This window comes from Passer montanus, unplaced genomic scaffold, assembly GCF_014805655.1.
Source record: "Passer montanus isolate IOZ18808 unplaced genomic scaffold, ASM1480565v1 scaffold44, whole genome shotgun sequence".
In the NCBI taxonomy this organism is placed as follows: Eukaryota; Metazoa; Chordata; class Aves; order Passeriformes; family Passeridae; genus Passer; species Passer montanus.
Window position 1 is genome coordinate 2,170,260 of NW_024369262.1, and position 14,980 is coordinate 2,185,239.

Consider the following 14,980-nt stretch of genomic DNA (forward strand, 5'->3'; position numbering starts at 1 on the left):
CCTAACAATTTAAATGTTGTGAGATTTTCTCTTCCCAAGACTCCATCAGCTCACAAAGCCTCTGGGAAGCAGCTTTTGGTGGTAATGAATGGATGATTTAACCAAATTTAATCAGTCTGTGCCAAATTTTAGCGCTGGAAGCTGTTGCGTGGTGTCAGATGGTAACGGTGGGATAATAATAATAATGGTAACAATAATAATATAAATAATAATAATAATAATAATAATAATAATAATAGTCCTGCAGAATCTTAGCAATCAGATTTTTTCCCCCTTTCTAGACAGTTTTAAGGGTGGTCACTCAAGGCCTCCCAGCTCCCATCTGGAGCCACTCTGGGCTCGGAGGACAACCTGGGTGTGGTGGCAGTGCTGCAGAGCCCTCACGCCGTGTCCTTGCCATGTTTTTGCAGGAAGGGGACTCCCTGGGAGCCATGGAGAAGCTCTGCAGGCAGCTCACCTACCACCTGAGCCCCCACTCGCAGTGGAGACGCCAGGGCATCATGAAGAGGAAGCCGCAGTCCTGGTGAGTCCCTGCTGGGTCACTGTCCCCAGGCTGGCCTTGCCACCCCTCAGGGCCACCACGGGGCTGGGGACAGTGGGGAGGGGGGGTTTTCCACAATGATTTTGGCAAATGTGGGAGCTGCCTGTTTCTCCCTGCAGCCACAGGAGGAATAAATCCACCGGGGTGAAGGGAAGTGCTCAGAGCTGGGGTGTCCCAACCTCCCAGCTTGTCCCAGCCTCCAGAATCTTCCTTCCTCTCCAATCTCAGCAGCATTTCCCCCATTTATGCTTCCTTCATGCTCCCCCAGAGATGTTTTCCTCTATTTCCATCTTCCTTTCCCTCTTGTGGAGGAGAGCAGCACTTCAGTGCCTGGGGAGGAGGCATGGTCTGGAAAACCTGAGCCATCCATCCTCCAAACATCCCTTGTCTCCCAAACTGCTCCAGGACCTCTTAATTAGCTGGTAATTAATGTACAGGCACGTGCCACCATGCCCACGGTGGCTTGCAGTTTACACAGAAGGAATTTTGTTGTTCAAAATAGGGAAAAAATAACCCAAATCCCCTCCTCATCCAGCTCCTCAGCAAAGCGTTCCCATCTGGTGTCATTCTGGAGCTGAGAAACCTGTGGATGAAGCTGATGGGAATAGAAAGGGCTGCTTGTTTTCCTTATGTTGGGCATTATATATTTATTATTTTTGCTTAAGGAAGCGAGAAATAGAAACAAAGCTGCAATCTGGGAGAGTCAGGATTTGTATCCAGGTGCTGGCTCGTGGTCCCAGGAGAGTTCTGGTTGTAATGGAGCTGTAGTGGGAATTAATCCAATGAAAAAAAACTGGGATAGGTAAACAGAGGGGAGGAACGTGGTTACAGGAGGAAAGAAAAAGACACAAGGAAATAAAGGATTGAGTGGCCAAATAGGATTAGGAGCATTCTCCCAGGGATCTGGTTTATCATCCTCACAAAGTGCTGTCCTGAGAGACCAAAACTGGAGAAATGTATTTCACCAGCAGTGTCACCCACGTTTTTGGTGGGGTTTAAGGTGTCTTGGTGGCTAAAATCTGCAGTTTCCAGTAAAGCAGCAGAAACTGGGGGAGTTTGGAGCTCCCAGGCTGTGTCCTGCGGGCACACGGAGCTGTAATGATCCATCAGCTCATTACCCTCCGGGGCTTCCTCTTAATTAGAGTCGGAAATGCTCACCCCTTATCAGCCCATCAGGGCATTGTTCAACTCACACTGCTGCTGCATCGCCGAGCTCTTTACAGCTCCAAACCACCCGAAATCCTTGGAAATGGACAAACTTCGAGCCCTGCTTTGTGCCCCTGCGTCTTTAATTACCAATGGCTGTCCTTAATCCCCAGCCCGGGATCAGCCGCGGTGTGAGCACAGCCTCGTGCCCGAGATTTGCAGGGCTTTAGCTGCAGCTTTTCCTTGCAGCAGCCGGGAAATAGCTGAGGTTTTCCGGGGCTTTAGGAGCAGGGGTGAGGTTTTGGGATCAGGTTTTGGGATGAGGTTTTGGCTGCCAGCGAGCCCTGAAGTGACCCAGTGCCAACGTGGGCTGCTGGTCCTGCCCCAGCCAGGCTTTGGAGGGTGGGATTTTCCTGGATTTCTGGTTTAGATGCTCTTTTAGGAGGTGGCTGTGAGTTGAACCCTTTGCTGGAAGGTGAAGTCAGTCTTCTGCTAAGGTCTAAATGCCATAAAGCAGGGATTTTATAGCGAGCATCCTGCTCTGGGCTGGGGTTTCCAATGCCCGGTGCTGCTCCCAAGGGAATTGTCAGCTCCCATTCCCAGGTGCTGCCACTGCCCTGAGTCAGCCCTGCTGCCAGGTGTTGCAGGAACTCCCCAGGATCACAGATCCACCCTTTTCCGTGAGTGTGTTGCAGGGAAAATCGCTTTCCCTCATCCACACCCACATATCCGTTGCAGGTGAGAATGGGAAGCAGAGCAGGAGGAGGAGGATGGGCATAGAGGATGGAGCTGATTTTTTGGCTGGGCAGAGGGGGAGGCTCTGCTCCCTAATCCCAGCCCCTCCCAGGCTGGGTGTGCTCCCTAAATCCAGGCAGACATTCCCAGCCCTGGCACAGCAGCACCCAAACCTCTGCCAAATGACCTTATTTTTTTGGCACGTTATAAATCTGTCTGGCTCTCCCTCGCTGTCTCCGCGCCTCCCTCGGAATACATTAAACATCCAGGGATGAAAATCGGGGAAAGCCAACAGCAGCAGGATGAAGGCAGCCTGCTAAAGTCATTTCCCTGCGCCTGGACAGGATTCCAGCCCTGGAGTCTCCCTGCTCCTGGAATCTCCCTGCTCCTGCTCTGCCAAGCGCCGGCCTTCAGCCTCACAAAGGCAATCCGGGAATCCAAGCTCCCGTCATTGCTGTGGGGCAGGGCTGGCAGCGAGGAGGTGTTTCCCAGGGGAAACCATCCCTGGGGATATCCCGGTCCCTTGTGGTGGGGATGAGCCAGGAATGCAGCAGGGAGGATGGGGCAGCGGGCACCAGCTGAAGGAATATCAGATATTCACGTTGTAAGTCCAAATTTACATCAAACCCTTTATTTTTTTCTTTTTACACACAATTCTTGATAATCCCCCTGCATGAAGCAGGGAAAGAATTTATGGTGAAGCAGCTCAGTTTAAATAGAATGAAATGGGGTCAATCTGGACCTAAATTTGTGGATTTTTTGACCCTGCTGCTGCTCAGAGAAACCCCCAAGTGTCCACACCAGGCTGAGCTGACATGTCATTTTCTGCACTTTCTAACCCCATTTTTTTGTTTCATAGCTCCCAGTCCTTGCTCATGCAAAACTCCAAATGCTGGCACCTGGAAAGAGCCAGGAGCTGATTATTTTCTCACTTCTCCTGGGTTTTCCAGATGGTTTTCCTTAGCTCCAGCCCATTCTTTTCTTTGCCACTTGTCCTTTCTGCTGGTGACACCTGGGACTCAGCCTGAACTCTTTCACCCTCTGATGTGAAATCATTAGAAATCACCTTGAAAACAGCAGGAAAATTAATTATTTGGGACAGCTTTTGGGATGTGGAGGCTCTGTGAGGCTGTGGCAGATTTAACCCCTGGTTACCTGAGAGCTGGATGTTCTCCATGGCATTTGGCATCCAGAGCAGAGGCCTGTTAGAACAGAAGGTGTTTGGATTTAGTGATGAATTTACAGTGGTTGAGCAGCCTAATTTTGATGGCAGGAATGATCTTTTAGCATCCCACTCCTGATTTCATCTGGGGCACAAAACATTTCTGTCCTACAGGAATGCTGGGTGCTGGGCTTTCATGTTGGCAGTGCCTGCTTGCATTGCTTTACAAAGGAAAAAATAATTTAAAAATGAGTTTTCATGGTGGGAGAAGCCCTTTGGAGAACAGAAAGGGAATGTTTGTGGCTGGAAATCCTCCTCTGCTGTGGCAGCTGGTGGGCGAGGGAGAGAAGTTGGAGCTCCTGCAACAAATGTTCCCTTCAGAGCATCCAGCACAAACCCAGGAGGTGGGAGGAGGCTGGAGCAGGGACTCCTGGCCATTAAAATCCCATTTCTGTGTGTGTGTGTGCTGGAGCTGCTGCAGGAGAGCAAGAATGTGGGAGCTGGAGCCTTTGGGATGTGTGTGGGTGATCCCTTCTCCCTGTGCCCGTGGGATGCCATTCCATGGACATTCCACAGCTGTCCCAGGGGACAGAGGATGCCCCAAATGCCCAGAACTCAGTGGTTTGGGGTGGTGGTGAAGTTTTCCACCTTTTGCAGTGGAAAGCAGGCAATTCCCAAACCTGTCTGCTGTGTCCAGCGTGGCCTGAGGCTGGAGAAAAGCAAAGCTCTGGTTCCTGGTGGCTTTTCAGGTTGGGATGCTCAGCCCAGGCTCAGAGGCACTCTCTAATAAATGTCTTAATGTGATGGGAAGGCCTGGAGTGACACAGAAATGAGCTAAGATTTTTGGGAGAGAGAGAGTGGAAAACCTTTGGGAGACACCTTTGGTTTGGTGGAGTTCACACAGGGCTCAGCCAGCTTAATAAATTGGGAATATTTTCTGTGCTTTGGCAGAAATGTTTGGGAATTTGTGGTGCTGAAGAGCAGGGGGGGCTCTGGGATTTGGCTTTTCCCCACACAGCAAATGAGGAATTTTGATGGGGTTCAGGGCACACAGAGAGGAAAAAAAGGAACTTTTTGAGGTACCAATAAGGAGTTGGGAGAACAAGTTGGATGTAATTTTATCCCAGGAATGCCCTTTTCATCACCTCTGTCCTCCCCACCTCACTCTCCTCCATGGCCATGGGGCATTTCCTCCATCTGCCCAGTTTGGATTTTTATAGCTACTCAAGATGTGCCTTTTCTCTTTCTCTTATGCTGGGCTGGGAACAAGCCCTGATGTGCCCTGTCAGTTGTCCTGTTCCCTCCTCCCCACGCTGCTCTGGCTGCTGCCCCTTGAGTTTATTCCCTTTGGCACGTGCCTGCTGTGTCTGTGCTCTCTCATGGGCTGGGTGACTTCCACGCTGCTCCTTTGCTTTGTGGAAAATCCATTTTCCAAGGTATCTGAACAGGAGCAGCATTTGGGGCTGGTGCTTTGCACGTGCCTGGCTGGGATTTGGGATTTTTTGTGGAACCCCAAGGGATTGGAGTGGGGTGGGCAGGTTAAACCTGGGGTTAAATGTGCCCAAGCTGCTTCCCAGAAAAAAGGGAAAATCCCAACCCTCTGAAGCTGGGATGCAGCTCCCTGGAGCTCTTTGTTATGTAGAAATTCCAATTAATATTCTCAAAAAATGCTGTTTAATGTGCAAACATCTCCTCTGGCAACCCCAGGGTTTTGTGACCATGCAAAAACCTTGCTGAAATGTTTTGTCCTGGTGGGAATGGGGTGTGATGTTGGAGGGGAGAGGAGGAACAGGCCAGCAATCATCCAGCACAGGCTGAGTGGGAAGAAAGGAAGGATTCCATCCAGCTGGAGATGGATTTCTTGAATGAGAGAGGAGTTAAAAAAAAAAAAGAAAAAAAAAAGAAAGCTGTGTCATTTAAAAGTCAATAATGTACAGCACTAAGAGGCTTTGGTGTTAAATAATTCTCTTTTCAGGCTAGTGGGGTATAAATTCAGGGTGTCAGGGTGCCCCTGCTTTGCACTTTATCCCTGGGTTGGGGAGGGGGTGTCGGGCAGGGAGGGATGGGTGTGACAGTGCCCAGGGATGTCCTGAGCTGCTCCCAGCTCAGCAGCCCGGGTGTGCCAATGCTACAGCAAAGCAGAGGCTGAAAACCAACCCAAGGAATTCCTTTCCCACCCAGTTCTCCCTGCTGGATGATGCTGAAGGGCCCAAAAGCACAGAGAATTCAGGACATTAAACCCCACAGTGCAGGCTCCAGAGGCTTGGAAGGGAAATGCTGTGATGCTTCTGTTGAGTTTAAAGAGTCAGAGACTTTTGGCAGGATGAAAGCAGGGCTAAGCTGTGAACAGATGAAATGCTGGTGTGGGGGGAAGGTGGAATGCTGCAAATCTGGGGGAGTAAAGATCTGTGAGGGCTGTGGTTGAGAAATAATTCTGCTACAACATGTGGCTTGTGGCAATTAAAGGAGCTGCCACCATCACGGGATCATTAAGGCTGGAAAAACCTTCTGAGATCAAGTCCACCACAAAGCCAAGAACACATCTCCACATCTTTTAAATGCCTCCATTTAAATAACTTTAAAGGATAAAGGGAGTTATTGTTGATGATATTCTGGGAAAATCAGATTTTTCCTGTGCCTGTTGCAGTGGAAGTTGTAGGATCTGCCCCCTGCTTCCTGGAAAAACTGAGCAAACCACACCAAGCAGGTGCTGAAATCACTCCTTGCCACTGCTTGGCCAGCAGGCCAGCAGGTTTGGGGTGGAACTGAGTTCTGTTTGCAGCCGAGTTTGGCTGGGGGAGAGGTTATCCCTGCCCCTGGAGAGGCTGCAGCTCCTGGCACACCTTGCCCAGCCAGGAGCTGGCATTAACCAAGAGCTGCATCTGAAGCTGAGCTGTGAATAATTGATGGCCACTGAAATGCCAGCCGGGTTGGTGGCACAGGGCTGGCACATCCAGGGGGCACTTCAGGTTTTCCACTGGCTCAGTGTGCAAAATGAGCCTTCCCTGCTCCTTGCCCCAGAACTGAAAACAATTGACCCAAACTGCAAACACCATTCCCCCCACACGGATGAATACTGACCCTGACAAAATCTCAAATTGCTTTTGCTGCTCCTGTCAGCCACAAATGCTGCAAAATAAAGCAGAAACAACCTGAGGCTGGGCTGGGGTGATTTAGAGCAGCAGGACACTCCTCCCCACTGGCTTTTCCCTCTCACTTTTGCTGCAGCCTTATAAACCTCAGGTTTTTAAGGCACTACCTGGGATTTAAAATTTCAATTTCTAGCCACCCTCATCCTCCTCTTTCCTCTCTCCTCCTGCAGCTGAATCAAGGAATAATGGTGGTTTTCCTCCCCTCCCACCTCCTTGCACTTGGGTGCTTGTGCCTCCTTAAATGTGTTTTTAGTCCAGTGCTTAATTAGAAAAGGCCTTTGACGGTGAAAAGTGTGGGGTTTTAATTTATTTTTTTGGTAATAATTGCTCCTCTGCTCCTGGGCAGAGTGGAAATGAGCTTTTCCATGGACACATGGCGGGGATTATTTAAATCCATCCCCACCACTCGGGCTGGGAACCAGCCGGTAGAAATTGTTATTAACCGAGGGAATCAGCTGGGAAAATAATTCATCCCCCCTGCTTGGAAGTGGTCCAGACACTCTGTGATGATTTGTTTTGTCTCAAAACAGACACTGACTCCTTTTTTTGGGTGGTGAGGGGCATTTTGGGGCCTGGATGCTGCTCCATGGGGGAAAGGCATGGAGCCCATTTAATCCCCAGCCAGCCCAGCCTGGCTGTCACCCCGGGCTATATTTCCCAATTAAAACCATCAAGCTCGATGATGAAGCTTTGATAGGCACTCTTTACATTTATTTTATTTCCCCAGCCCTTTCAGGCGCTGAATGGAGGTGTTTAGTGAGCTCATCCATCACTTTAACTCGGTGAATTCCCACCTCCCACTGCTGCTGCTGCTGCTCTCTTTGACTGGAAATAACGCTTTAAAATAACGCTGCAAATGGGGACGGCGACAGCGGGGGGCTGTGGCATCACCAGGGGCTTCTGTCTGTCCCTGAGAGTCCCCACGGGTGGCACAGACTGGGCTCACCCCCTTCCACTCCGACCCTTCATCCTCACACTCCCCTTGGCTCCTGGGAGATGGGGTGGAAATAAAAAATAAAAAAAAACCCTCTGGAGCATCTGAAGCACAGAAGGTTCTTTTGCATCTCAAAAGGGGATTTTGGCACCTCCAGGAAAATGTCCAAAGCCCCTGGACACATTCAAGTTTTTCCAGGCCTTGCCAGGCTGTGTTTTGACACATCCCAGTGTCAGAGGAGCCCCAAGGCTGATCCCTTTTGTCCAGCCCAGGGTGGCAATATGTTCTTGCAGGTGTTTTACTCTCCCCTGATCCAGGATTAGCGCCAGCCTGGGGAGCTGGGGGGGGTTTCCTGGCTGAATCCACCCTCTTGTGCTGCAGTCACTCCTCTGGTGCCCCGGGGTGTGAGGATTATCCCTGGCAGCTCCTGGCCTGGCAGAAATGCCCATCTGGAGCCAGTCCTCTCCTGCCTTCCCTGCTTTCATCAGCTGCTGGCTCCTCCAGTGGGGCTCGTTATCCCAAAGATGCTGAGCTGGACATTTGGGGTTAAAAAACAAAACAAAAAAACCCCCATGTGTTGACATAATAATATGGACATACTATGTACAAATCACTCTGGAGGATTTGTTGTTGGGCTGATCTCTGCAGCAGCGTTCCTTGAACAGCAGCTCAGAGCACAGTGACACAAACCCTCGTCACTGGTGGGTGCAGAGAGCAGAGAAAAAGGCAAAATATCTGCGTTTGGAGGGCCTGGGTTGGAGCAGGGAAGCCAAACAGGCAGCCAGGGAAAATCCAGGGAAGGTTTTTTGTGGTTTTCCTGCCTGTCCAGCAGAATTTGCTGTGCCTGGGGATGGGGGAGCTGGGCAGTGTTTGGCTGCTCGGAGCACAGGATCACATCCTGCTCTGCTCCAGCAGCCAGCCCCAGCTCTGCTCCCTGCTCTCTTTGCATCTTTGGGGGCAGCTGGAGGCTGCAGTCCCCCCATCAGCAGGGAAATAACCTGCCAAAAGCAATGCAGTGAGTGCTGGGGGAAGAGGGAGTTTGCTTTGGGCAGCTCAAGCTGTTCTCCTTGCCTGGATTTTTCCCTTTGTTTGGCTTTGCAGGAATGGCTGCAGCCACCCTGGGCTCAGGGAAGGGGATTTAAAATGAAATAACTGCACCAAAAACTCTGCCCAGCAGGAAAAGCACCCCACAGGGTGCCAGAAATTCAATTTCAGCCTCTGCTGCAGGGACAAAGGAGAGGAGTGCTGAGAAATCCTCTCATTGGAACAGAAGGTGTAAAAGGCACCCAAAAAATCCCTTTTTCTTTTGAAGCAGTGGGTCAGGTTGTATCCCGTTACTCCTCACTGGAGGGCAGCTGAGGGGACAGTGGTGGCTGTGTTCTGCTGGGCTGAGGGGGACCCAGTGTTTGGTGTTAATGTGAAGCAGATGCACCCCAGGGTTGGAATTCCCAGCAGCAGAGCTCCTTCTCCTGAGTGCCAGGGACTCCAGCCCAGCCCCTGGGTGGCCACAGGAGCAGGGTTTGCTTGGCCACCTGAACACCTGGGTGTTGAAAACCTGGTGAAACAAAGCTTTTTTGGCTCGATAGATGTACAAATCCTGATTAAAAGCTGGCCAAACGTCAGGTGAGAGGTTCTTGGCTGCCTCACTGTGCCCATCTCCTCTTCCTTTGGCTGCTGCAGCCCCTCCAGCACAAATCCCTGGATGTTCCTCAGGATGTTCTCTGCTCTGGGGGGGCTTCCTGACCTTCTGGATGTGGCTGGAGGCCACCAGTCCCACATGGGACATCCCAGACCCATCCCATGGGTCCCTGTCCCCCTGTCCTGTGCCCAGGGTCAGGAGCTGGAGTTTCCCTGTGCTCCATCCCTGAGCGTGGCTGGGCTTCACTTCGGGCCCCAGAACTGTTGGGATTTTGGTGGGAAGGGCAGGATTGGCTGGGAATAAGGTCCTGCCAAGGATTTTTGGGGGGAAAAGGGAAAAATAGGGGGTGATGGCAGCTCCTGGCTCTGGAAAAAATCCCTTCCAAGGAGGGAGGGGGACGAGCAGGACCCTGGGAGCCGGGCTGGCGGCTGCTCTGGCTCTCGTCAGAGCAGGGGGGACCTCAGCCTGCCTAAACTCTTCCAAATGTGATCTGTGCTCCAATAAAATAAACATTTTAGGGAAAGCCAAGCCCCAGGCACACATTTTGGCAGCTGATCACTCCCTAATTGCAGGAAGAGCAGTTGGGAGAGGGTTTTTTTTGTTTTATTTTTTTTTTGTTTCTGATGAGAAAACTGGGCTGGAGGATCAGAGTTGAAATTTCTCTCCCCACATCTCCCCACACCCAAAAATCCTGGGGTTTTCCCCTTTGTATGAATGGAATTCAACTTATTTCAAGGAACAGGAGACACAAAGAGCCTCTGCTAAGTGTGAGCCTCAAACCCTCAGCGAGGGCCTGGATACAGGGAGTTCTCCACAATTTTTCCTGCTTTTTTGTTGTTGTTGTTTGCCAACACCAGGGGCAGATTTGAGGGCTGGGAGAGGATTTTGGTGAATTGGAGCCATTGCTTCTCAAGCCTGGCTGTTCCTGGGTGTTTCCCCCATCCCAAAACTCCTCGGGCTCTGGAATGGGATGGAGATAATTAACACCAGCCCTAATTTCCATCGACGTGGCAAAGCTCAGTTTGTGGTGAGGGGACAGAGCAGGAGCAGCCACACTCTCCCCTCACTTTTGGGGTCACATCCAGCCTGTTAACGGGGTCCTTCCTTCCAAAAATCAAAGCAAGCACCAACAAAACCAAAGGGAGAGGCTGGAATTGTGGATTTTAGGGCAATCTCCATCCTGCTTTTCCAGAAAAGTGCTGGAGTCCTGGCCAGCACTGCTGTTCTCCATCACATCCCTCTCCCTTTTCTTTTTCCTCCTCTTCCACTTTTTTTACCCATGTTAGCAGCCAGTTGGGTGTTTTTATGAGCAAATTTTTAGGAATTTCTTTTCCTGGGGCCTCTTCCCTTTGGACACTGAGGGCTGCAAATGGATTTAAAGGTTCTTTTCCTAACCAGCCCTGCTTCCTCTCTCCCTAGTGGGGAGTTGCTCATGTAAATCCAACAGGATTTGGGTACTTTTGTATCTACCCAATCATAAAAGTCCCTTTCCAAGAGCCTTTACAGCCTTTTTTTTCCCCCTCCTGTGCTAGAATCTGAAGAAAATGCTGTTTGTTTTATGGCAAACTCTCATTTATTGTAACACAAATCCTTATTTTGGGCCAATTCTCTTCCAGGGAGTCATTTCCAGAAGCCAGGAGCCCAGCATGTTTTCCTTTGAATTGCTGCTTGTTTTTCTCTAGGCATTTGTGCAAATTGCCTCTCCTGCAGAATCCAGGTTCTGTCAGCTGCAGCTCCTTATTCCACTGGAGTAGAGATTGCTGGGAAAATCCCAACAATTTCTGTATAAAAACAGAGGTTTGGGAGCAAATTACATCGTTGGGAGGGTGATATGAATACATTTTATTTTGGGGAGGATGGGATAGGAAAATGGAGCCCTCCAACAGCAGATTTACTTCCCCCCCCCCAAATTAAATAGAGTTATAATTATAGCAAAGCATTTTGATTGCTCCCAAGTGGTTATTTTTAGCATTTTGTTTAGCAGGAAATAAAAACAAATTGAGGGGGGGAAATGATGGTTCTGAAACAGAGCAAGGAGCTTCCCTTCCCTCCCCATCCCGAGGCAGGCTCCTGGAGCAGGAGCTGCATGCAAATGAGCTGCTAATTGCTCCTGCTCCTCAATTTCAGTTAGTCCAGAGTAAAATTTTTATTTATTTATTTATTTTGAAACGCTACCATGACTTTGGATGTTCTCAGCCACAGCAGTGCCCTGTCCACTTGGGACCTCCCACAACCTCTTTGATCTCAGGGATATCCCATGGCTGGAGGTTAATTTGAGCTCCTTTTATCCCCTAAGAATTCAGTCCTTCAGCAACAGGAGGTGTCCTCAGATCCTGCATTAAGAGGGGTGAAAAAAGAGCATTTCATTCTCATTTCTGTTTCATTCATACTCATTATATGGACATATTTTATCTATATATAAAATATAAAGTAATACAGGATATTCAATACACAATGTGCTAGTATCTGAGTCACATTCCCTCTTTCAGCTAAATAATTGTATTTATTTGTCTTGATTCCTCCTCTGAGGGTGGGGATTCTCAACCCTTTACTCAAAATTATCACTGAATTTGCAGCATTTGTATTCCTTCCTCTCCCAAATCTCTACTCCAGTGTTTGACTGCCATCATTTGGAGCAGGCATTTTGAAAAAGACTTTAATACTGATCCTTGCTACCACCATTATTTCAGGACAAATCTTTTATCTCAGGATTTTACCTTTTTCTGTTGTGTTGGATTTTTTTTGAGTGACTCATTACATCCAGTAATGTTTCAATGACATTTTTATAAATAGTTTTCTCACCAGGTGTCTCTACAAAATTCTTGCTGTAATTCCTCAGTCTCTGGGGCTGCCTCTTCATTTTCCCTGAGCTGTTCCTTTGCAAGGAATTGGGCTGAACATCCCAATTTTCCTTCAGAACACGACACAAGTCACGATTTGTGCGGCGCTTGAGAGCAGTGCCATGAATTTAAACCAGGAGGAAACCCCTTTCTTCTCATTCCCTTTGATCTAAACATCAATATTGCTGTTTATGACAACATTTTCTGATCTGCTTCCATGGCAGAGAGCTTTTAGCTCAGCGTGAGCGTGGATAAATCAGCATCCTGCCAGTGTGTGAGCTTAGTGAAGGGCTCTCTTCCCAATCCTGGTGTTATACTGGGCAAAACCCCAGCTGGGGGGGAGAAAAAATCAGTGTTTCCCCTATGGAACAGCCTTGTAAAATGTGAGGATGAAACCAAGTGGGTGTAACTGATCCCCCACTCAAGCTCAGAGGGATTTGTTTAATGGGCAAGATTTTCCTCCTGAGGTTTGGGGCCAACTTTTCTGGCAGGGCTGGGAGCTTTTCCAGCTGTTTGATAACATAAATATCCCCCTTATTTCCACGTTCTGGCTCAGAGTAGCCACGGGACTGGTTGGATGAAATCCTGTTTGGTTCCCCAGGGACAGGAGGGCAAAGCCTCCCCCAGCACCAGCCCAGGGCTGCTCTGACCTGGGGGTTCAGGAGATCTTTGTGCAGGGTGAAAAGGCAGCTTGTACAAGGGAATCAATCTGTTCCACTGGGTATCAGCTAAATCCCTCTCAGGGGGAAAGGACAGAACCCCAGGAGAAATCCCCTTTTCCTGCCTGGCAGAAATCCTATACACACTTCAAGAGAAAGAACAAATGTGCAGCAACACTGAAAACAGGAAAATAAAAAAGAGCTGTCCTGAAGCTCTCCCCATTCCCCCTTTGTTATCTCCTTAACTTTGCTTATTTAAAGCCACACCAGACATCCCACAGGAAAAAATGGATAAAACCAGGATCAAGCCCTGGATGTGTTTTAGCCATGCTGTTAAATGGTTGTCACTGATTCACAGGAGTACCCCGTGCTTTATTTGGGGGTGAGATGCTGCTTTGGTGCTCAAAGACTGCAAGGCAAGAGGAATTTGGGGGTTTTTTGCTGGGTGAAACTTGTTACTGAGGCATCACCTTGATCCCACATGGGGCTGCTCCCAGAAAATGTTGTGGCTGTAGTTGTAGAAGCAGCTGCCAACACCAAATTACAGCTCTGGATGTGGAGTAGCTCTGGGTTTAACTGGCATACAACTCATGGGTGTGGATTTTTGGGGTAAAGCTCCCATTTTCCCCCTTCTTTGGAATCTCTGGGCAGTCATCCCTCAGGGGCAGCTTGGAAAAAACACTCCCAGAGGATCCAGAGCAGCAGCATCACAGAATTCTCCACAGCTTCACATTCCTTGGCCACCTTAGGAGACACCAGAGGCCACCAAGCTGACACAGCAGTCACAGGGCTCCTTCCACCTCCTCAGGAACCCAGGATAATTCATGAACAAAACATCCTCAGCACCTGGTTTGCCAGCAGGGCTTTGCTGGAGATAAATTGACCTGTGAAACTCCAGCCTAGCTCGTGGTCATAAATCTCTGAGATTGTGAGAATTCATGTATTTTTCTGAGGGTTTCTTGTAGGGTCATCTCCTCTGTGGTGAGGCTGAGGAGAGAACAGGTCTCACTCACTGGCAGTGGGATCAAACCACCCTGCAGGTGTCTGTTCTTCCTTTGCTAAGCTTGGGGTCTCAGTTTCCCACCTGTGCAGCTGAGAGGACAAAAAACCTGAACTGCTGCTGCTCAAAGAGCTTCCTAGTGGGAAATGTCACACAGCAATTCCTGCCTGTCTGATCAAGGGCATCCTCACCCTTAAATCCAGCAGGAAAGGCTCTGAAAAGCCAGGATAACCTCTTTAACCCAGGGGTGATAAAAATGAACTTGGCACTCCTGAAGGATGGGGTTTGAGTGTGAGTTTGAATGAAACAGCCTTGGAATGTCTCAGTGACCCCCAGCAGCACAGACACCCTAGAGAAGAGCTGCTGGATGTCCTCTGACCCTTCTCCTGACCCCCAGATGGGACAGCTGAGAGGTGTTTTAAAAACTTTTATTCCATTTTCAGTCTGATGAGAAGGGTAAGACAATACAAGTGTTATAATTCACACCATCACAATCAGAAGCTAACTATTTTTTAATTACAATACATTATAAGTGTTTCCATTATCTGCTTCTTGCCACACCATGCCTTAAAGCCAATCATCTAAAACTACCCCTCGTGGGTGCCACTACAATGCATCTTTCACAGTTCTGTTTCTCTGAAGTATCCAGTCTGATTTGCAAGGCCATCTTTTGAAACTTGTTTCTACTTCTGTTTCTCTCTCAACAATGTCTGTCCTCTTCCATGGCATTCCTAAGTCAGCATTTCTTATCTCAAGGTTTGCACACAGATGCACACTGTGTGAGCCTTCAGCCAGCCCTGGGAACTCCCTACAAACCCGTTTCCCACAGTCCCATCAATCCCAGCTGAAATCCTCCACAAAACCTCTCCAAAACTCCTTGCTGGACAATGCCCTTTTCCTGCCCCAGAGATGGGGCAACTGAGAGGCGTTTTGAAAACTTTTGTTCCATTTTTAGTTTCATGAGAAGGGTGAGACAATACAGATGTTATAATTCATGCTATCACAACTAGAAGCCAACTATTTTCTAATTTTAATATTTTATATAACTTTCTACAAATCCATTTCCCACAACTCCTGTCCTTGCCTGTGGGTTCTCTGTATTTATTTTCTACCTCTGTTGAGGTCTGGGTTGAAGGCACTTGAGGTGGTATTTCATGTAGGGACTCAGGTGT

At 49.0% G+C, this 14,980-nt stretch overlaps 1 protein-coding gene across 1 annotated transcript in view; it reads left to right on the forward strand.

Moving 5' to 3' along the window:
• The window catches only part of LRRC75A (leucine rich repeat containing 75A), a 57,593-nt gene that overhangs the window by 39,288 nt on the left and 3,325 nt on the right, over nucleotides 1–14,980 (forward strand). Inside the window, exon 3 of the mRNA XM_039720772.1 lies at nucleotides 411–523. Within this exon, the coding sequence (XP_039576706.1) occupies nucleotides 411–523 (113 nt within the window). The remainder of the gene's footprint in view (nucleotides 1–410; nucleotides 524–14,980) is intronic.